The 20,947-nt window shown below is 45.5% G+C and overlaps 1 protein-coding gene across 3 annotated transcripts; it reads left to right on the top strand.

Moving 5' to 3' along the window:
- The first annotated feature begins 2,548 nt into the window (after positions 1 to 2,548).
- Positions 2,549 to 19,617, top strand: TMEM255A (transmembrane protein 255A). Of its 3 annotated transcripts, none has more exons than XM_063313576.1 (9): positions 2,549 to 3,140; positions 5,780 to 5,844; positions 7,076 to 7,138; positions 12,269 to 12,358; positions 13,114 to 13,176; positions 13,678 to 13,766; positions 14,740 to 14,902; positions 17,399 to 17,539; positions 18,945 to 19,617. In XM_063313576.1, exons 1-9 carry the CDS (start codon positions 3,083 to 3,085, stop codon positions 19,104 to 19,106), a joined length of 894 nt encoding a protein of 297 aa, XP_063169646.1. In that variant the 5' UTR covers positions 2,549 to 3,082; the 3' UTR covers positions 19,107 to 19,617. The 3 variants fall into 3 exon arrangements, with proteins under 3 accessions (XP_063169646.1, XP_063169645.1, XP_063169644.1); XM_063313575.1 differs by having other exon boundaries at positions 5,702 to 5,844; positions 14,743 to 14,902; XM_063313574.1 differs by having other exon boundaries at positions 5,702 to 5,844.
- Positions 19,618 to 20,947: the final 1,330 nt, after the last annotated feature.

Genomic DNA, 20,947 nt, shown 5'->3' with positions numbered 1-20,947 from the left:
ACCATCTAACATTCCACAAACTATCTGAAGAACCCCAAGGGTGAGCCAGAGGGGTCATAGCACTATGCCAAGGTTGGGTGCTCTGGTGGGGTTCCTGGTGGCACTAAATGTGCCCTCGTCCCCCAATTTTGGGTTATCGGATGCAATCTGTCTAGCTGGGGCATTCCTTTTGTCATCTAACCTTGCTTTGGACTCTTTTTACAACTAGGATCAGTTCTCCAAGCCAAGCTTTAGACAGAGGTAGATGCTGTTGTTGTTCACATCTGTTGGCCCACCATTGTATGATAAAGCTAAAACTGGCAGGATCTGGATAACCTCATCTTTAGAGGCATCACTTTTGTTTCTCTTTCCACAGCTTCACATATCTGATTGTTTGATGTCTATATTTAGATTGTAAGTCCTGGCTGACTGAAACCCCTTATAGATTTTGCTCATGAAACGGAAAAAAATCCACTTATGACTTGTGGTTTTGGTGATTAGGAAAAAAAATTGGATAATAGAAAAAAGTGAGATTTTTTTCTGTACTCATAGAGTAAGAGATAACTTTGTAATCGTACTTATATTTGCTGCAAAGGAAATCGGAAGCTTCTTTTTCTTTCTCTCTTTTTCTCTCTCTCTTTCTTTCTTTCATTCATTCATTTCCTTTATTCTGTATTAGTTTGCATTACTTTTTATGTTCTCTTTAAAACTTTTAATAACATTTATTTTAAAAAATAGATTGTAAGTCCCTAGGGGCCAAAGCCTCTATCCACCCACCCATCCATCCACTTGGTATTTCTAAAATATCCTGACCATAAACAGCGCTATACAAATTAGGAATACACCTGCTGTTCCACAGGTCCTCTAACGTTATCTTAAGTTTAATATAACAATAGTAATGTCAGCTCACTTGTTCTCATTCCATCCACAGGCATCTGTCAGAGTGCACATTTTGTCCCTTGCACCCTGAAGACATTGATACACACACACACCCTTTGTCCTGTTGTACATAATGTGCATCATCTGAACTTCTTAACCTGCCCTCCCACTATATGGCAACCGCCAGGGATCCGGTTGAACTACCCTCAGCCTGAAAAAGTTTGTCCCCTCTTCATCAATAGCAACTGACTTATGAGCCAAGAACTACTGGAGTTTTCCCAGCATGCCCTAGGTAGGCATTTCTCCAGAGCATTCTGGGAAGTTTAAACTGGTCATAAGGCTCAGAAAGTTCAGTCATTCTCTTTAACCAGTAAATGTGTGAACCTTGGCAAACTAATTACGCTGTGAGGGGAAACCAAGTCTTCCCTAAGTCCAGATCTGAGATCTGTCAAAATGTTCCAAATTATTTTGCTGGCTTCCGGCCTCAGCCTGCAGCACCCGTCTTCTCCCTTATCTCCTGCAAACGTCATTTACTCATTTTTCCCATCACACCCCTCCCCCTCAGTTTGGACATTCTACAGATCGTCTCAAATGAATTATGTATGAACACAGTCCAAAGAGAAAGAGGCCACATTGCTAAGAGAAGTAACACTCTCTACACAGCCACATAGATGTGTTTTCCAAAGTGCTTTCTATTTTTGGCTTAGGATGATCATGTTACACCGACTAGATATCTGGTCCTTTTCCATCTCTTTTTAAATTCTTTTCTGCCCCCTCCTGGCTACATCTGCCCCTCAAGAAAAGGATTCATTCTCTGGAGAGGCCAGACTTAACAGGATTGACTTTTGATTTTTCTTTTCTTTCTAAATATTCCTTGAGCCCCAAGATCTGCCGGGGTAGTCAGCCTCAAGAGATATACATCTGGAATTTTAAAATTCTGAACCCACATATTTTTAGATCTCAATTCTGTATTTGTGGGGAAGAATTCAAATCAAAGGGGCTTAAGGCAAGGCTACAATTTCAGACCTGCTTATTTCAGAGTATGTCCCAGTGAGTTTAACGAGACACTTCTAAAATATAGCTGTTTGATTAAACTAATGCACTTGGCTTCTTTCTTACTGGGTATTAGCCCGCTGAAGACCTTCTTCCAACTATAAGTGTTATAATAAATGTCTTTTGCTTACATTTTGTAACTTTTCCTTGTTTATGAATAATTTTGTATATTCCTTTAAAAAACGTTTGCTTTGCAAAGATCTTCAGCCTTTTGTTGTTCTATCCATTGCTCCTCTGCAAATTAATTGGCAAGTTACTTAGGCTGGACCTTGAACATTAATCCATATGTCATATTGTCGAAATAACAACTAAGTGCTTTTTATTCCCCTTTACATTAAACCTCAGCGTTTATCTGAAAATATGCTGAAGAACAATTTACTGCAAACTTGAGACCTTTTAAAGTTCACGGCGTAAGATAAATGCTGCCATGCAATATTCCTTGTATAATATTGCGGGGGAATTTGCAATCATTCTTTTAATGTTTACTCCATCAAAATAACCCAACCAAGTTATCTCCTACTTCTTTTTGCATGCGATAGTAAACGCGTTAGTAATGAAGTGTTTATTGCTGTCCTGGTTCCTGCGATAAAGGCAAGAAAATAACGTAGGTTGGTGTTCCATAAAACCCGAACGTGCAATCTTCCATTGGCTGAACGGAGAGATTCATCAATGAACCGTTGCGCTGATGCATCAGAGAGACCATTTTAATATCTGGAGCCAAAACTTAAGGTCACTCTGGTCCGTTGCCTTTTTTGGATTTTGGCTTGTGCGCGAGCATTTTCGTTCAAAGCGCAATTCTCGCTCCGAAGGTTTTTTCCTTCACTTGTCGCCTCCCACCCCTCCAGGGGCAGAATCAAAAAGAATCCGTCCCTTTCTCGAGCCCACGCACCCCACCCGTGGATCGAGGCGCACGAGTTCTCCTCGCTTGGAATCCGGCGCATCTCAACCCCGCGGGGGAGGGACCCCGCCGGCTGGGATCGGCGCAACAGCTGGACCCCCCTTCGCTCTCCGCGCGCAGCTGCCTTGGCGAGGCGCTCCCCTCCGTCTTGCGCAAGCGCCAGAAGCCGGCTCCGGGTCGAGCCCGGGGCGCTGCGGGAGGATGCTCCGCGCCCCGTAGCTGTGCGCCCTGCGGCACCGCGGGCCAGGGCGCAGGAGGCGCGCCGCCACCGCCATGCGCCAGGCCCTGGCTCAGCCGCGCTCCAGCGCGATCCCGCTCTCCAGCTCGGCCGGTGAGTGGCTTGGTCCGCGCTCTTGACGGGAGGGAGAAGGCCGGCTGGGCACGAGGACGGGGCGAGAGCCGGCGGGCAGAGCGCGCCCGGGCGCCGTGCCTAATTGGAGAGGGCCTTTCTGCGCGCAGCCTGGGGGCCCTTCGGCCAGCGGGAGCGGTGATTTGATGGGCGAGGGGGGCACTGAGCGACTGGCGTCTCCCATTTCCCTTCCTTGCCCCCCACTTCCAAGAAACCTGAGGGGAGCAGCTCCAGGCGCACCCTCCCGCCACCCGCACCAAATAGGGAGAGGGTTGCAGTCTCTAGACCTGGAACAGCCCGCCTGAACTTAAAGGGTTTCTGGAGCAAGGAGTTCCCTGGGTGGCAGTGGACCAGCCCCTCTTGGGCAGCGAGGGGGGAGGGGAGAAAATGATGGGGACAACCTCTGAATATGCCACTTGGAGCTTTCAGGGGAGAAGCAGGGTATTAGTGCCAAAAAAAAAACAGTGTTTAAAAGAAGTGGGGGTGGGGGGGAAGCTGACCACCAAAGTTGAAAGCACCCAAATGAAAGGTGACCCCCTCTCAGAAATAGTGTTCTACCCTTCCCCCCCCCCACTTAGGATCCATTTACCTAAAATAATCTCTCCTTCCTTGTTTTCCTTTTGAATAGCAAAAGAAGTGGAGATCCCTAGTTGGCCATCACTCTTCTGTTCAGATAATATATGGTTCTGATCACTTGGTCTCTTTGGTTTCCACTTCCCAGCTGGGGTATTTCTCCAGGGGGAGAACCCAACCTAGTTGGCCACCTTGTGGGTAGGTGACATATGAGGTCACCATTCACCTTCCTTCCTTCTAGAGAAAGTCAGCTCAAGCCCACAGCCCCTGCTTTGTATGAGTGTGGGTGGAAAGTCAGTCCTCATCTCCCCAGGTAGGAACCTGGAGAGGTGTCTACCCAAAACCCGAGAACCACAATCCTCAGGTGTTGGTGTCTTCACATCTGCACTGAGCAATAAGCTGCTCAATTAACCCACTCCTCCGGCTTCAAAGATATATTGATCCGAATCATAAAGTCTAGTTTCCCTTAACCTTTCAGGCATTCAGGGCAAGGGGTGTGGACTTTCAAAAAAGTCACCTATCCACTAGCTGACGACATCCAGGATCTAGTCTGGCCCCTTTCAGAAGCTTCCTTGGTTGAGTGTCTACCTAAAATAGCTGATGCCGAACATTCTCCTTTCGTTCTGCGAGTTGCGACTCGGTTTCACACACTTTTATTTTGCAAAGAAAATTCTCCTCCCAGTGCTTACAGTTCGACATCAGTTTTGAATTGCTAAAGAAAAGCCGTGCATCACACGTCAGTGATTTTCAATGCGATTCCCCCACAAAAAAGACTTGTTTAAATCAGGAGTGGGCCATACATAAAGATTGGGGTGGGGGGCAGGCAGGACACAAGGGCCACAAATCGAAGAATTTGGGAGCAGGATTTATCCTTTTTACGTATGTGTGTGTGTGTGTGCACGTGTGTGGACGTGCAGAGATTTATCTCTTCTTTTTCTACAAACAATGTTGATACTATTTGAGTGTTGTTTGTACCCCATCTCAAAACAGTAGGTAACTTCATCTCTGTCCTTCAGTAGTAGCACTGCCAACATTTAGTAGCAGGATTAACAGGATCTGGGGAGGGAGGAGGCACAGAAAAGGGGTAGAGAAAGGAAGCCGATCCCTGGATTATGGTAAGCCTACAACTAAACTAAACACTCCTATGTTGGCGTAAGCTTAACTGAATGCACTTGGCTAACTTCTGAATAAATACAACTAGCATTGTACTTTAAGCACGTTTCTGAGTTCAGTTTGGAAAATGGCATCAAGGGGGGGGGGGGTTGGTGGATCTGCACAGGCTAATTGTTAGCCTGTTAGCTGACTAGACCAGTGTTTCTCAACCTTGGCAACTTTAAGATGGGTGGACTTCAACACCCAGAATTCCCCAGCCATCCAGAGAGTTTCCAGGTTGGATTTGAACTTGGATCTCTCTAGGTCTAACTACTAAACCATAGTAAAGGTAAAGGTAAAGGTTTCCCTTGACGTAAAGTCCAGTCGTGTCCGACTCTAGGGGGCGGTGCTCATCTCCGTTTCTAAGCCGTTAGAGCCGGCGTTGTCCGTAGACACTTCCGGGTCATGTGGCCAGCATGACGACTCGGAACGCCGTAAACCATAACATGGTACAAAACCAGGATTCCTTCTGATCATCTTTTGGTTTTTCAAAGGGGGGAAAGAATATTGGCAGAAACCACTGCTTCTTGGCAGAACATTGGTTTTGGATGCTTCAGGTCTCGGTTGTGGGCAAATGTAGCAGGTGAAAGTAAACTTCTCTCTCTGCCCAAGTTCTGGAGGAGTTGATGCTAACGGGAGTGGAGAATATTAGCAAATCATTAACTAGGTGTTAGACAACGTCCTTTGTTCAGAAGTGCTTTTTTATGAGTCCCTCAGTGAACCCCAGCAGAACATGCTGGCAGTTTGAAGTGGGCTTCTGGTGGACTACTTGACAGAACAGGCACATCCTTTTATTTTATCCCTGTGTATCTTTTTAGGGTCTTTCAGTAGAAGGAAACGAAATTCCCTCTATGTCACGGTGAGCCTGCTCATCGTCTCGCTCCTAATTCTCACAGTGGGGCTTGCTGCTACAACAAGAACTCAAAACGTGACTGTCGGAGGCTATTACCCAGGGGCTATTGTAAGTATAGAATTCCTTGACAGAAGGAAAAACCTGGACTGTTGCCTTGGAAATCTTACAGGTGTTAATGATGGTTTAAGATGGGAGTAGCTTGGGTGTGAAAGGCTGTTCATTGGCTTGCTCTCACTGCTCTTCAGCAGGGGCTGCAGTCTGATGACTTATAGAACCTCAGAACTGTGGAGTTGGAAGGGATCACAAGGATCTGGAATCCAGCCTTCTACAATGTGCCAGAAAATCAACTTGCTTGTGTGAATGGGTCTTGGGCCGATGACTTCTCAGGGCCCCTTCAAGGTTTCAGATTGCCACCATCCCATTGTTAGAGCCTCCTGAAATCTCCCAAGACAGATGAGGAGGAGCTACCAGGGACAAACAGAGGCCATGTGTGGTTGGCTCCAATTCCAACTATTGTCACTATTGTCACCAAAGCAAAACGTTCTTCATTGCTAATGTACTACCCTTCCTGAGATAAGTGCCTGGCTTTGCTATGCTAGCATTCAGAGGTAGGAGCAGCCTGTCTTTCTGCACCATTCTGTCCCTGGAAATAGCATCCTGGGGCTTCCCTGACTCCATCTTCTAGACTGCTCCCAACTGTTTTGCTGAAGAGGTCAACTAGAACAGGTTTATGCATACTTTGAAATCACTTGGAAGATGTGCATCAGCCCTCAGTCTCTAGTTATTAAAGTTAACATGAAGCCAGAATAGCAAAGGTTCTTTCAGGCAGAGAAAACTGCTCTTCTTACGTGAAGTCAAAAGCACTTTTTCCATCCTTTTCCAACCATGAACAATCTTAATGTAAAAGCATGAAGGCAGTCGTTGAGATCTTGAAGCAGCCAAAGGACAAAGAAATGGGGTAAGGGGAAGAGATTTACCGCCTATCCTACATACATATTTAGCTCTTAACTTCCCCATAACTGATTCTTGACCCCCATTTTTTTCCATTGACTCAACTGGGTCAGTCTTGGTTGGCCAGGAGCAAACTAGTGAGGTGAAATATTGGCCAGATAGCTGTGGGCTCTGTAAATGTGCAAAAATACCCTTCTTATTATTGCGTAATATATTGCCCAATTTGCCCATGTTCCGATATATGCTGGGAGAAAAGTATTGAAATATCTGTTTTTGTTGTTTGTGCTCCTGCTTCCCATTCTGTTCCAGATTTGACTGTGTGCCAAACAGAAAAAAGTAATCGACTTCCAGGCCAGAATGTAAACGTTTTGAATCTTTTCCCTTTCAGCTGGGTTTCGGATCATTTCTCGGAATTATTGGCTCCAATTTGATAGAAAATAAAAGGCAAATGGTAAGTTGATCTGCTGGTGAAGTTGCTTCGCTGTTAATGCAATAGAAAGAATTTTTGTAATTTTCTGTCTATTCCCTTGTGCCAGAAGCAGACACTCCCGCCTCGTTTTTCTTTTTTTCATTTTAGTTCTAGCTCGACGAGCAGAAAAGTAGCATGGGGTGAAGCTTTTTTTTCTCTCTTAATCAAAGCTCCAGTGCTATGAGACAAATACAACTATAGGTGGGTTTTTTTACTGGCCTTTCCACCATGGCCACCATTTTGTGAGCGTGCTCACATACTCTCAACACTGCTTACCGTCGATATATGTTCACTTTGCTAAGCTACGGTTTAGTACATTGAGTTGTATCCAATTACATGGTCACGTTCCACTGATCTACAACCCAGCAGTAGAACACCTGTCACAAGCCAGGATTACAGCTGAATTCTCTTGAAAACGAGAATAGTGATCCATCTGACCACTTCCATTCTGAACGATGTGTTGGGTGAAGCTTGCGTGATGAGTTGCTCTTGTCTGTGAAAAGGCCCTGACATAACCCAGCCTTCACATGAAGTTCTCCCACACACCTAGTGTGGCCCAAGATTCAGCCTTGACTCACCGTTTGCTAATGTTCCTGCAGGGCCCAGCAGTTGGCTGGAGACAGTGGAACCAGACTTCATAGTTAAGCAGGAACTAAGATTGGGTTACAGCCCCTCCTTGCTCCATCAGAGTCCTCTTCTCAGTTGACGAGCGGTCTCAGATTGGCCCTCATGCTTTTTTTTTTTTTAAGTTCTTGTTAAACAGAGACCTAGACGTTAGCCTGATGCAGCCACTGTGCAATACTATAGACCTCTGGGTTCAAACTGAATTCCTTAGAACAACCCAGAAGCTAATGAGGAGTGTTTAAATCAGTTAGGTAATTAATTAGCAGTAATGACTTCTTCCCTCTTCCCAGCCATTTTTTATTTCTCCTCCATAAGCAGCATGTGGATCTTCTTGGCCGAGATTGACCACTGCCAGATATTTCAAACCTGACATGTCTCGGGAAGCCTATTTTTGAAGGGGAGCACTTAGTGAAGAATGTCACCTGATTCCCCGTAGAGGAGGAGATGAGCCAGAAAGTTAACCCTAAGCCTTCAGAGGACTTCCTACTTAGTGTCTTTGCTTGGACTTGAACAGAAGCCTAGAAAGTCAGATGCAGACTTCTGGAGAAAAGATTGTGTAGGGAATTAAAAGATATCTGCACATACAGAGGCTGAGTTAGTTGGGTCCTTGGTCTGATCCAGCCACAGGGCTTTTTTAATCCTCTTATGTCCAGGAGTCCTTCCCAACCTTACTTGGAGATACGTTGCATTCAAAGCGTGACGTCTGCCACTAAGCCATAAAGCTTTGTAAGGAACTTAGGAAGATGTCTTACCTACCAAGTCAGACTATCAGTCCATCTAACCTGGCACTTGTCAGCCCATGGGCAGCAGCTTTCTGGTTTCTTGGACTAAGATCTTTCCTTTCACCTACCGCTTGATTGATTCAACTGGAAGATGCAGGAAATTGAATCTGGCCCTTGTGCCATGCACAGTGTTTCCTCCATGCTTCTTCCCAACCTCTTTAAAATGACTGGGTAGCAATAATCCCTAAAGATTACCACATTTTGGTTGTTAAAAAGCTAGCAACTGTATTTGTATGACATGCAACACTTCATTAGTTTTAACCTTGCTTAGGCTTTGGAAAGTAGGTGGTGATTTAGCATGGTGTACAAGCTCAGCCTGTTCGGTGAATTCAGTGTATTATAAAAACTCAGAAAATGGGTTTATTCAGTAGCCAGGCTAGGAGGGTTATGCACAGGAAATCTTTCAAGAGAATGGACCAGAGAAGAAACTAGTCCATCCCGATGATCAGCAAGGCATTGAATGTCATGTCTTCCATTGTGGGGGGAGGGTTCTTCATCTGAAGGAGAAAAATTCTCCTGGCAACCCATGGTATCCAAGATCTGGGTGAGCAGGTGCTTGATTGTATCTGAAGAAAACCAAATCTGCATCCCTTGGTTCAACTGGAACCATCTAGCCATTTCCCATGGCTTTTCTCCCTGGTATATTTTAGGGATGGAGGGTACACCTAAGTCTTTACCTGTTGGCTCATCACCTCAAGGGCTGCTTCTGTAGGCTGACCTCTTTTTGATCAGCCAGCTTCTCAGTCTACCTGCAAATCATGTTCCCTCCCACCAGAGGGAATTGCCTAGAATCTGGATTATGTCATCAACTGCCATGAGCAAAGAGAGGCTGCCTGTATTTTTACACAGAGAGGAAGAAGGAGCAGATCTGTGTAAACCAAACAGACTCCATCTTTGGGCTTCATTTGAATGGCTGAAGCTACTTTGGGGGGGCCTCTTCTTGGCTGAAAAACGGAGCACCAGGAGAAGAAGCAGCCTCAAATGATCACCTGGCTTCTTTTTGCCCTCCTTGGACTGTCTCAGACACTGCTATGGAATAATGTCATGACATCTAATATAACCATCATGAAACAGTGAATCCCTTCAACCAGTTTAACTTCCTCCCCTCTTTCTTCCTCTCTCTTCTCTTTGTGATCACTGTCATGATCATGAGCTGTTGTTCGAAATTGCGATCCATCTGCTATCGCAGAAAAAGGGAGAATATAAATGGAAACAGGAATACCTGGGAACAGACCATCAGGTGGTGGTAAGACAGGTGGAACAGCAATCGTCCAGCAGGCCAGTGAGGTGTGGCCAGGCAGCCAGACTCCCTAAGTGACCAGTTGACTAGGAAGTGATGTTGGGATGAACTAATCTCTGATGTTCTATTCCGTGTCACATTCTCAGCTGTTCTTCCAGTGTTCCACCTCAGGGTTCTGTCTCTGAGTCTCTGAACAGGCTGCTCCCATCACTTCTGTCAAAGAAGGTCTAGCTGTGAGCTCTTCAAATTGTCAGTAGACAGTTCCTAGAGGTGAACTAATTACCTTTTCACCCAAATGATAAGAGACCGTAGGCAAGCAAGACATGAGGTCCATGTCCTTGAGAACTCTGGAAAAGATAGGTAAGATGAGAAAAAGCCAGCACAGGACAAGCCAAAACCTTTCCATAGAAGACAATGCCCAACAGAGCTATTTAAGAGAGTGCTAGATTTAATAGCAGAAGAATCTAGGTATTTTATATCCATCAGCAACCAGGGAATCTGTCTGGGGACACATTTGGTCCATCTTGAAGCCCCCATTGTTATCATCTTTAGGTGACTGAGGGTCCTTCATATTACAGTCAGTGTTCTCTAGTGACTGGATTCAGCCGTCCCCAACCCGCTGCCCTCTGGTGTTGCTGGACTTCAATTTTCATCATTCTTAGCCAGCACAGCACTGGGGAAGACCTCTGGATTTAGCTATGGATGGGGTTCCTCCTCAAGGGAGTTGACCCTTTTAATCTTAACCTAAGAAGAGACCACTGATGTGATTGAGTCTATCACACCATTATCCCCTGCTTTTCCTGTGAAGATGTTTTCTCTGGAGACACCAGCTTTGAAATCTTACAGTATGGGTTATAATAAAGGCAGAGACATCTTTGAATCAAGGTTGGTTCTTGCTGACTACACCATGTAATTTGTTGGCTGTGTTATGGAAGTGGTTTGCCTTTGCCCTCTTCTATGGTGTTGCTTTCCATTTTCCAGCCTAGCCCACAGTCCAGGAGGTCTCCCACTCAAGTATTGATTAGGCCTACCTGGTCCACTTAGCACTCCTAGCCCAGGTCCACTCCCACTTCTAGACCAATGGCAAGAATCAGTCCATGCATCGTCCAAAGAGAGTCACCATTAAAGGGATATTCGAAGGATATTGCTTTCCTTCTGCCGGTTGGGTGACCTTTGGGAGTGAAACATTGGCGCTTCTGATAAGTAAAACAAGTGCAACCCATGTGATCATAAGCCAGCCAAACTGGTTGAATTTGGACAACGCACCAAGTCATCAGGTGGTTGGTTTGGCTATGGTTTGGTGTGTGGGGCAGACCCAGCTGGTGTGTGTGGCTTACTGCAGTCTGTGAATCCCACCAATGGTGGCTTCATCCACAAGCCAGGACTTTTGTAACTTGCCTTTGTGCAAAGTAGGATCTGAGCCAGCAAGACAGATACAAATGAAACTCAATAGTCCTTCACAGGAAGCTACATTACACCCATCAGTTCTCTAACGTAAATGGATGCTCCGTGCCCTGACCATAGCCAAAAGACTGATATTGCCACACTGGAAAGATAAATGTATGGCCCCATTTATTCAATGGACTGAAGACCTGACTGTACTTGCCACCTACGAGCGGATTGCCTATAGACATAGACTTTGTATGGACAAGCATCATGAAATACTGGACTCATTTATACAAAATACAGTAGGTTGAAATAGAAGATAGTCACCTAAGTGTATTAGAAACATATACATATTTGAATAATATTTACATTAGGTAACTATATATAGAATTGTAACTGTTTACTGTTATAATGACGTATCATACTATATGTTTGCTTGTCGTATTTCACTTTTTTGTTAAAACACTTTCCTTTTTTTTTTTTGACAATATCTGTGTCTCCATCATCGTCACCTTTGTGTTTCGCTCTTTTTCTTTTTGTTGTTAATTAAAAGGCATTATTTATTTATAAATAGGTAGATAGATAAAGAAAGAAAGAAAGAAAGAAAGAAAGAAAGAAAGAAAGAAAGAAAGAAAGAAAACCAGTCGGTTCTCTAGCAGCTAGATTCTAGTCCCAGTATTCTCAAGGCTGGCTGACACTGCTGGCTCCCAGGGAGAGGGTCTCCCCCAACTCTGACTTCACTATTAATCCTGTTTGTGTGTGTGTGTGTGTGGTGTGTGTGTGTGCATGCACGATGCAAGGGACTGTGCCAAGAATCTCTTGCACGCTTTGCATATATTCTACCACTGACGGTTGGTGCATCCCAGAATAGATCAGCATTAAAATACCTGCTTTACACTCTGTGTGTGTAAACAGAGCTTCTTTCAAAAAGCTCACTCTGTCCTGCTGAAGGGAACTCTGGTGGATTCTTAAAATAGCTCTCCGTGTATGCCACGGCAGAAAGACTGCCTGCTGTAGACAAAATGCCAGCCACTTGCAACGGAGCCGTTTCTCATTTTTTGTCCCTCCTGTCCCCCACAGCTGGTTGCTTCAATCGTGTTCATCAGTTTTGGTGTCCTTGCTGCCTTCTGCTGCGCGATCGTGGATGGCGTGTTTGCTGCCAGGCATATAGTGAGTACAGATCTAGAAGGATGTGGTGGGAAATTGACAAGCATCGATCAGTCTTGCAGGCAGGCCTGCATGAATTCAAACAAAAACTTGGAGCAAACAGGATAGATTACCCATTAAGATGTAGAACTCATTTCTGGATCTTCTCAACTTTGGTTTGACAACTCAAGGCCCTAGTTCTCATGATTATGGATACGAAGCTGAAAATATGTGAGCGTTGCACCATGATCACTGAGGAGCCAAGGAGAAAATTGAATAAAGTAGTATTCTGGTCTTCCTATGGAGTGTTTCCTGATCTGCTCTACCTCATAGGGCTGACAGTTAAAAAGAACAAATACTATATGCCTGCAGGTAAAAACAAAAAAACAAGATGTAGCTCATCAGGGAGGAGACTAGTAGCCCAGCCCAGGATGCTGGTTTTCTGCTTGCAAGGCCGTTTGTCCTGCTGGTTTGTTTTTAGCAGAGGATCTCAGCGTGTGATTCCTCACCTTCATCCCCTCACAGCAGTGCATCTCGTTCAGCTGCATCCCCAGACTAGCCTCCCTCCAAATGTGGGGACTTCAACCCCCAGAATGCCCCAGCCAGCGTGGCCATTGCTGAGCATTCTGGGAATTGACTTCTCTAAAACGGGGAATACAGTACAATGTGTGAAAAATAGGGTTCATCTGAATATTTTTGTCTCTTCTTTGGATTAAAAAATATATGGCTGTTTGAACTGTTTTAAAATTGAGGGGGAAACATTTCTTCTCTGTTTACAGGACCTCAGGCCCCTGTATGCAGGACGCTGTCACTACTATTCCACAAGTACAAACCAGCCAAAAGTAAGTAATCTGGATTTTTTTTCCTCTGGAACCAAATCTTCCTCTTGTTCAAGCTTTAGAAATCTAACTGTCTTCTTCTCCTTCTCCTCCTTCTCCTTCTTCTCCTCCTTCTCCTCCTCCTTCTCCTTTTTCTTCTCCTCCTTCTCCTCCTTCTTCTCCTTCTTCTCCTTCTCCTTCCCTCTCCTCCTCCTTCCCTCTCCTTCTCCTTCCCTCCTCCTCCTTCTCCTCCTTCTCCTTCTCCTCCTTCTCCCTCCCTCCCCTCCCCCTCCTCTCTAAAAGCTGAATCAAATGCTCTTCCCCAGGAGTCACAACTTATCAAAATTGGTTTGGATTTCAACCTAGGGTTGTTCTCAGCATGCCAGTTTTCTGTGTACAGGGCTACAGTTAAATTGGTTTGATGCATCCTGCGTCAAGGCCCCCTGCCTGCGGCAGAAACAGAAACACAAAGCCCTGGTTGGAGTGGCGAAAAAAGGCCACTTGGTGCTTCTGTCTTTCACGCAGGCCGTCTGCCACCCGCAGCCCCGGGGCTCCTGCATTCCAAAGATCAAAACCAACACCTGCTTCTGCTGCGACCTGTACCACTGCGGAAGGTGAGTGGCGCAGGCGGCTGCGCAGTTCCACATGGCGGGTTTGAGCTGAGCGTGCCTGTGTCTCAGGCCAAGAAGGTCCTGCGATCCCAGAGGATGGAAAGAACTTTTCAGATTGGGTTCCACACAGGACCGTAAGGACTGGCTCCTCCACGGCATGTCCTCCTTTTCCTTGCAGGTCTGGTCTTGATGGCCACACAAGACAAGCCACCAAATGCCAGGTCCCCCTCCACAACCAGACCTTGTTTGTGGAGTCCTTGGTGGTCTCTGAGCTTGGTTATTTGCTTGCAGGCATTTCCTTACCCAACTAGGTAACATCATCAGTGCAAACAAACCTTGTTTGTCTTGTAAGCCAGTGCCCCAAACATGGGCAACTGGCCACCCTTGAAGTCCTATTCATCTACTTTCCAAATCTACTTACTGAGAATTCCGTTAACCAACTTTGGATTTGACATTTCTGCTCAGGATGGCCAACTGTAGAACACGGAAGGGCAGCCTTAAACTTTTTCCAAGGTTTGGGCCTGGGGAAGGTGGTGGTGGGGAATGAGAGCCACAAAATGTGCAGGACCCACTATATAGGTCAGCAAGGCTGGTTGAAGGGGTCCCCTTGCATTTTTCATGACGATCTACCTATTTTAAGATGTACCCTACTGTTTTCATCTGTTTCCCAGCTCAAGATGGCGGGAAACGAGTTTCAGTTTTCAGCTATCAAAGTCCAGCCACCAAGAATAGTTTGAGGACCACATGTGATTCTGGAACTGGAGGTTGACCACCTCTTGTAAAGTGCTCAGTGCACAACTTTCTCAGGCTTCAACTCACTGAGTCCTAATAGCCTCCTTTTTTAAATCTCCCCATTCATTCAGGTGGTTCAGGGTGTGGAATGCAAAGCTGTGTGACGTTCTCCCTTCGGGCAGATTTGAATCTTTTACAGGTTTAGCTTTGATACCACTGAGAACTTTTGCTTCCTTCTATCCAGCAGAATGGAGATTTCTGGCGGCTATTATGAATTCATTGATGTCAACAGCTGCCAAGATATCATCCACCTTTACCATTTGCTCTGGTCGGCAACAGTACTGAATATCTTGGGTCTGGTTTTAGGGATCATCTCAGCGGCCGTCTTGGGTGGTTTTAAAGATATGGTAAGTCAGACAGCCTTGGTAAGAACCTCGGCCATTTCAGGTGCTGTTGGGCTTTGCCCGTTGCAGCAAACCGATTTCAGGTCTGAATGGAGTTGTCAGTGACGGTTTAGAAATCTCAGCAGCTGAGTTCACACAACCAGTGGACGAGCCCCAGCGAACCATGTCATGGCTTGGCATAGAACAGGAACCCAGTGGGTAGGTGGGAGGATTGACGCTTTCAACCCACAAGATTGTCCCAACAAATGCAACCCAGAAAGCTGCATTAGGTCACGTTGAACCATGACGCTACCTAGTTCAGTGTATAAACAAGGGAAGGAACTATTTTAGATGTTGGCACCATAGTCAGAAAGATATGGATGAAAAGTGGGTGGAGTCATACACCAGATGGAAAGGTGGGGTTTTCTGGTGTAAAGGAATTTAGAGCTGACTCTGGGGAAGGCATGAGAGAGGCATCAAGGAGGGACTTGGAGAAGCAATCACTGCGTTCTGAGATAGAAGGAGGCATGAAAAAGAAACTCAGAATAACTGTCTTGATTTTGTTTTATATAAGCTGAGGCAGAGAGAAACTTGGACAGGCTTTCCAGATTCTGTTAATATACCCTACAGCAGTGTTTCCCAACTGTGGCAACTTCCAGTTGTGTGGACTTCTTTTTTTTTAATAATTTTATTTAAAACATTTTTTAAAAAAGAAGATAAAAACTAATACAAGCTAATATAAAATAAGAAAGGAAAAAGAAAAAGGAAGAAATCAAAGAGACAGCTAAAAGTGCAAGAAAGGAAAAAAAGGAAAAAAAATAGAAAAGACAGAAAAAAGATACAAAGAAGTAGCTTCCGATAGCCTTTGCAGCAGTTATAATCATAAATTTACCTCTTTTTCAAAAGTGACAATGTGTCTCTCTTCTTTCTATAATCTATCCTATCCTAATCATCAGAACCATAAATCATAAGTTCATTTTTTTGTTTTCTGCAAAAAGTCCATAAGGGGTTTCCAGTCAGCAATAAATGTAGATATTGTCTTTTCTCTAATCAAAGAAGTCAGTTTGGCCATCTCAGTGAGTTCCATCATCTTCACCAACAGGTGTGTGGACTTCAACTCCCAGAATTCTCATTATTGGCCATGCTGGCTATGGAATTCTGGGATTTGAAGTCTACACATATGGAACTTGCCACAGTTAGGAAACAGTGCCCTACAGCAATAAAATAACATTCCTGGGATCTGCTTCTTCACCTGGCCTACCTCAAAGGGCTGACATCAATGGTGAAAGTCTCCCCGTTTCCCCCTGCCCATCTTATGCTAAAGGCAGGGATATTTTGAGTTTCCCTCTCATGCTTCCTTCTATTTCAGGGTTGTGTGATCTCTTCTCCCAGTCTCTCCTTAACAGATCACTCCTTTCTTCCCTCCTGACGGCTCTTTCATACCTTCCCCAAGGTCATCTCTACATTCCTTTATACCTGGGTTTTCTTTTCCTTTTTTTAAAAAAGTTCATCCTATTTAAGGGATTATGTTAAAGATTTTGGCAAGTGTGGTGGAAGAGGGTCTAAAACTAAATGGAAAGGGTCTGGATGGACATGTGGCCCTAAGCTCTTGGACTGCACACAGTTGATAGCACCAGCCACTGGGCTCCAGGATTTGAAAGAGGAGTCTTTCTAAGCTGCATCTAGAGTTGGTCCAAATTCAGTCTGCGATCTCCTGGATATAAAGGCTGTGTTTTATCCTTGATTTTTTCCTCTTTCCCTAATTGGTTTAAAAATGGATGATGGCTAAATATTTGAGTTGCTAGGCGAGGGAAAGACTCTTGCTAGTTGAGGCCAGTTACTGATATCTACGTGAACGCATCCTTATGTTTTCTCAGCAACAGTGTGAAAATGTTTGGTCACAGCCTCCTTCCAACTTCCAAGTCTAACTTGTCACCCTGGGATTTTCTGGTGGTCTCCTATCCATGCACTAATCAGATCTGGGTTTAGCTTTCCTCTGCATTGGCTAGAGGCTGCCAGCTGATCTGAGCTTAATTGAGAGAAACAGCCTTTTAACTATAATGGTAGCATGGATTTTGGCTATGATCCCATCATGTATTTCTGGGCACACTTCCCTTGAACAAAGAAGAATTTCTCTTGCCAAGAACATGGAAGTGAAGTCTGGAAACCCTTTTAGTTTTAATGCCATTAAGAGCTCATCTTCCTCTCCCCGCCCCCCACAAAGAAAATGTACATAAATTTCACAGAATGCAAAGTGGAAGACCAAACCAGTTTCCCTCAATACACTACACTCCAGATGCTTTAGACTACAACTCCTATCATTCCCAACCAGGGAGTTAGCTGTGCTGGGCAGGGTGATGTGAGTTGGGGTCCAGAGCATCCAGAGGGCATCAGGTTGGGGAAACTTGGATGAGACCCTCCATTCTTCCCTGATCTCTCTTGCAATTCTATTGCCACATTCTGGTTTTTGGATTAGTGTTCCTCAAAGTCATGGCCTTCTCCACTTTTCCTTGTTTTCAGATGCCTGCTCACCCTACTCTTACCTGCACAGTGGAAAACACGCGGCCTGCTGTGTCCTATTACTCACGACCCCAGGTGACATCTTACAACACCTATCACAGCACTCCTCACCTGCCCCCGTATTCAGTGTATGACTTCCAGGTATGGTGCGCTGGGCAACCTTTGTCTTTATCACCATCGGGAGTGCATTCGGGAGCACATTCTCATCTGCTGGAAGGCCTTTTTGTGCACCTTCTTCAAATTTGCATTATTTTTGGCAAGCAATACAGAGCACAGGTGTGACATGAGAAAGGTCATCGGCTCATCCTTTGGCATTGCAGGTTTTAAGAAAGCACACAGAATAGGTTTGGGGGTAGGTAATGAAATAGCTGGTGGGAGATCCAAGCAAAACACTGCTGAGCTTTTGAAATGGGTAGAGCAGCCTAATATGCTGTAACATGGACATGAAGTCCATGTGTGGACTTCAACTCCCAGAATTCTGGGAGTTGAAGTCCACACTTCTTAAAGTTGCTGAGGTTGAGAAACACTGAGGGATCAATGCTTTTTATTCAAGCACAGAATTCCCCATTCAGTATTTCAATTCCAAAGTGATACCTCTGGAAAATCAAGAGAAAGCCCTATGGGACTTCAAGTATTGCAGGGGACGATGCTACACAAAGGGTTAGAGGATAGTTATTGACTTGTTCTTAAAGTATTCCAAGGATCTTTTATTCTTGAGTTTCAGGTTTCTTTTCTACCCCCACTATTTGTGGGCTGGTCAGGCAGTTTTCAGCCAACAAAAAACAACGGGGAAAGAAATTATGCCAACATAATAGACCTCTACCTGTTCCTACCAGGCTAAAACATTTGAAAAGGAGATACTGGCTGTTTGAAAACCATTCAGGATGGTGGCTGTGACTGCACAGTCCAAGTCAAACCCCACAAGTCAAACCCCAGCTCTTTTTTTAAATCTGTTCAGTCATGTCCAATTCTGGACCAGTCCCTGCAGTTTTCTTGGCAAGGTTTTTCAGAAGTGGTTTGCCATTGCCTCTTTCCTAGGGCTGAGACGGAGTGACTGGACCAAGCGTCACCCAGCTGGCTTTGTGCCCAAGGTGGGACTAGAACTCCTGGTCTCCCAGTTTCTAGCCTGGCGCCTTTACCACACCACCACACTGGCTACCAGCCCCTTTGTGGTGCATGCAAAAACAGGGGTGGGGATTCCATCCCAGCCACCCTCCTGCCTCTTTCAACCATCCCTGAAGACTCCCCCACAAGATGCAGTACAGATTTCAACTTAACATGGTTTACTCCGTTCCCGCTTCCACCGGGTCTGCACATGCAAAACCAGAGGCTAAGCTGCTTGGCTGGATCCATCACTACATCAGGCAAAAATGTAGTTGGTCGGCCCGTGGCCCACTGCGGTGGGGGGACACAACTCGTGAGGTCAGGGCCCGGCGCCCGGAGTCGCTGAAAAGCAGCTCCCTGTAATCCGGGGTGAAGTGGCTCAAGGCGGTGGTCCCTAATAAAGGCATTTCGGTGTCTTTTTTCTCTTCCATTCCCGTTGCAGCATTCCAGCATCTTTCCGACCTCAAGCCCACCTGGCCTGTCGGAGACCCCACTCTCGTTGCCGCCCTCACCGAGCTCCGTCTGGTCCCCACCTGGCGCCCCTCCTCATTACTCCCCACCGTATTTTCCACCTTTTGAAAAACCGCCGCCCTATTCGCCCTGAGAGCAGGGCAGGGTAGAGGAGTGCTGCCCTTCGGGCTAACGGCAAGCCTTTCATACTGGAGGAAGTGAGCCGTCTTTCCTAGCACACGGAGGACCCCGGGGAGCTTTCCCACCGTTTCCTTTCAGTACCGTGGGCCTTGCGTCCCACAGCAGTGACAGAAAGTGGGCATCCCGCCTTGGACCTCTGGTTGTTTCTAAATGACATCGGGAGAAAGCACCGCTGCCCGTTCTTGAAGAAGTTGCTTGCTGTCTTGCCAAACTCACTTTGAGTGAATTGCTTGCTACAGAGAGCATTTGATGATCTAGGATCTATCCCAGCCTCAGCCCAGTTCTCCTTGGCTTCAGGAATTGTCCTCCTCGGTCGCCCTGGGTTGAAGGGAATGGAGGGTGTTGCGAGTCCACAAACTGGCACAGGGTCAAGAAAGTCAAGATGGCAACTGCAGCACATGCAACCAAAGCCCTCCCCTTTCTTAGGTGGGTTGTGATGCATATAAAAAAGGGGCGGAGTTTTGATTGCCTGGTTGTGGCTGCCATCTTGATTTTTTTTACCTTGATGACCCTGTGAATTGGGGTCCCAGCGGGCCTTCAATGGTCTCCTACAATGCCCATCGTTTTTCATCACGTGGGCTGATGGGAAATTGGGCCCTATGGCAGAAGGGGCAAAGGTGCCCTGCTGTTCCTTTAAAGGAAGTACCAAAGAGTTGGTGTACATGAAATTAATTCTTTAAAATTGGATGTGGAGAGGGGAGAGACAGCCCACCAAACAACAAACCTGCAGGTGGAGAAGAATGAATGCAGAGTGGTTTAATAATTTCAGGGCTGATGGTTGCACAGGCTGCTCTGTCCTGACGTTTCAGCACCATGCTGGAAAAAAAGGCCACATTTCTTCTTTGAAATAAGAGAAAAGCTATACGGTTTGGTGAAATGCATGATCGGAATGATTTTTTTTTTTCCTGTAAAACTGTAAGGGAAATATTTTAGTTCTTCCTCTACCTCATGATTTTATCTGCTGTCTTGTCCTGTTCAAGATGCTATGTACTTAGGAGTGATTTCAGTTTCTCAAGTTACCTTGGGATAAAGAGCTATTGATTTTTAAAACGACGATGCTTGGCGATCTTGCTGTTATTTCGTTTCCGAGCTACCTCTGTTTTTAAATCTCTCATCTTCTGCTAACACCACAGGCAGGTTTTATTCCAACTCCCAGCCTGAGAAAATGACTAATTTCTGTCAAGAGTTGGGTTCTAACTTCAGCTGAGCCGGTTGAGCAGCGTGGAGAGAGAGAATCGGTCCCATCAACAACTATTGCTATTAAATCTAAATTTGGGTGGTTTTTTTAAAGCACCATAACTAGGCTTTCATTTGGAAAAGGTGCCTCTTTTATATGTGTGCGAATGTGCAGGTGCATACCCAGAAAGCTAGCATGAATAAATGAGTATTTCTGCTGCTTTGCAGACTGGGTTTACTTGCTGTCAGGGAACAGATACGCTCTGCTGAAAATTCTGAAACACGGCTTGCGATGTGGGAAAAAATGATCCCGCATCTGAAGAACGGGGTCTTTTTACATGTAGCATTTCTGGGCCAAGTCCTGTTCAAAACATGCTCCAGGCAATGACTTGATCTAGGAGAGTGGGGCAAGGGAGGATGTGGCTATGATCAACCCAACCATGCAATGTTGCAAATAAAACCCACATTTTTCGTAAGGCCCACGCAGGGTAGTTTCAAGTGTGCGCCACTTCCCAAACTTCCCATCTTAACTACTTTAAAAACCAAGACGTTTAATTTTAACTGGTATGCCCCAAATCGGTGGCAATTAAAAATGGGGGTTCCAGAATCTTTTGCAGC

Source organism: Candoia aspera, chromosome 12, assembly GCF_035149785.1.
Source record: "Candoia aspera isolate rCanAsp1 chromosome 12, rCanAsp1.hap2, whole genome shotgun sequence".
NCBI classification, from domain to species: Eukaryota; Metazoa; Chordata; class Lepidosauria; order Squamata; family Boidae; genus Candoia; species Candoia aspera.
The sequence above is the reverse complement of the archived record's forward strand: the minus strand, read 5'-3'. Positions and strand labels throughout refer to the sequence as shown.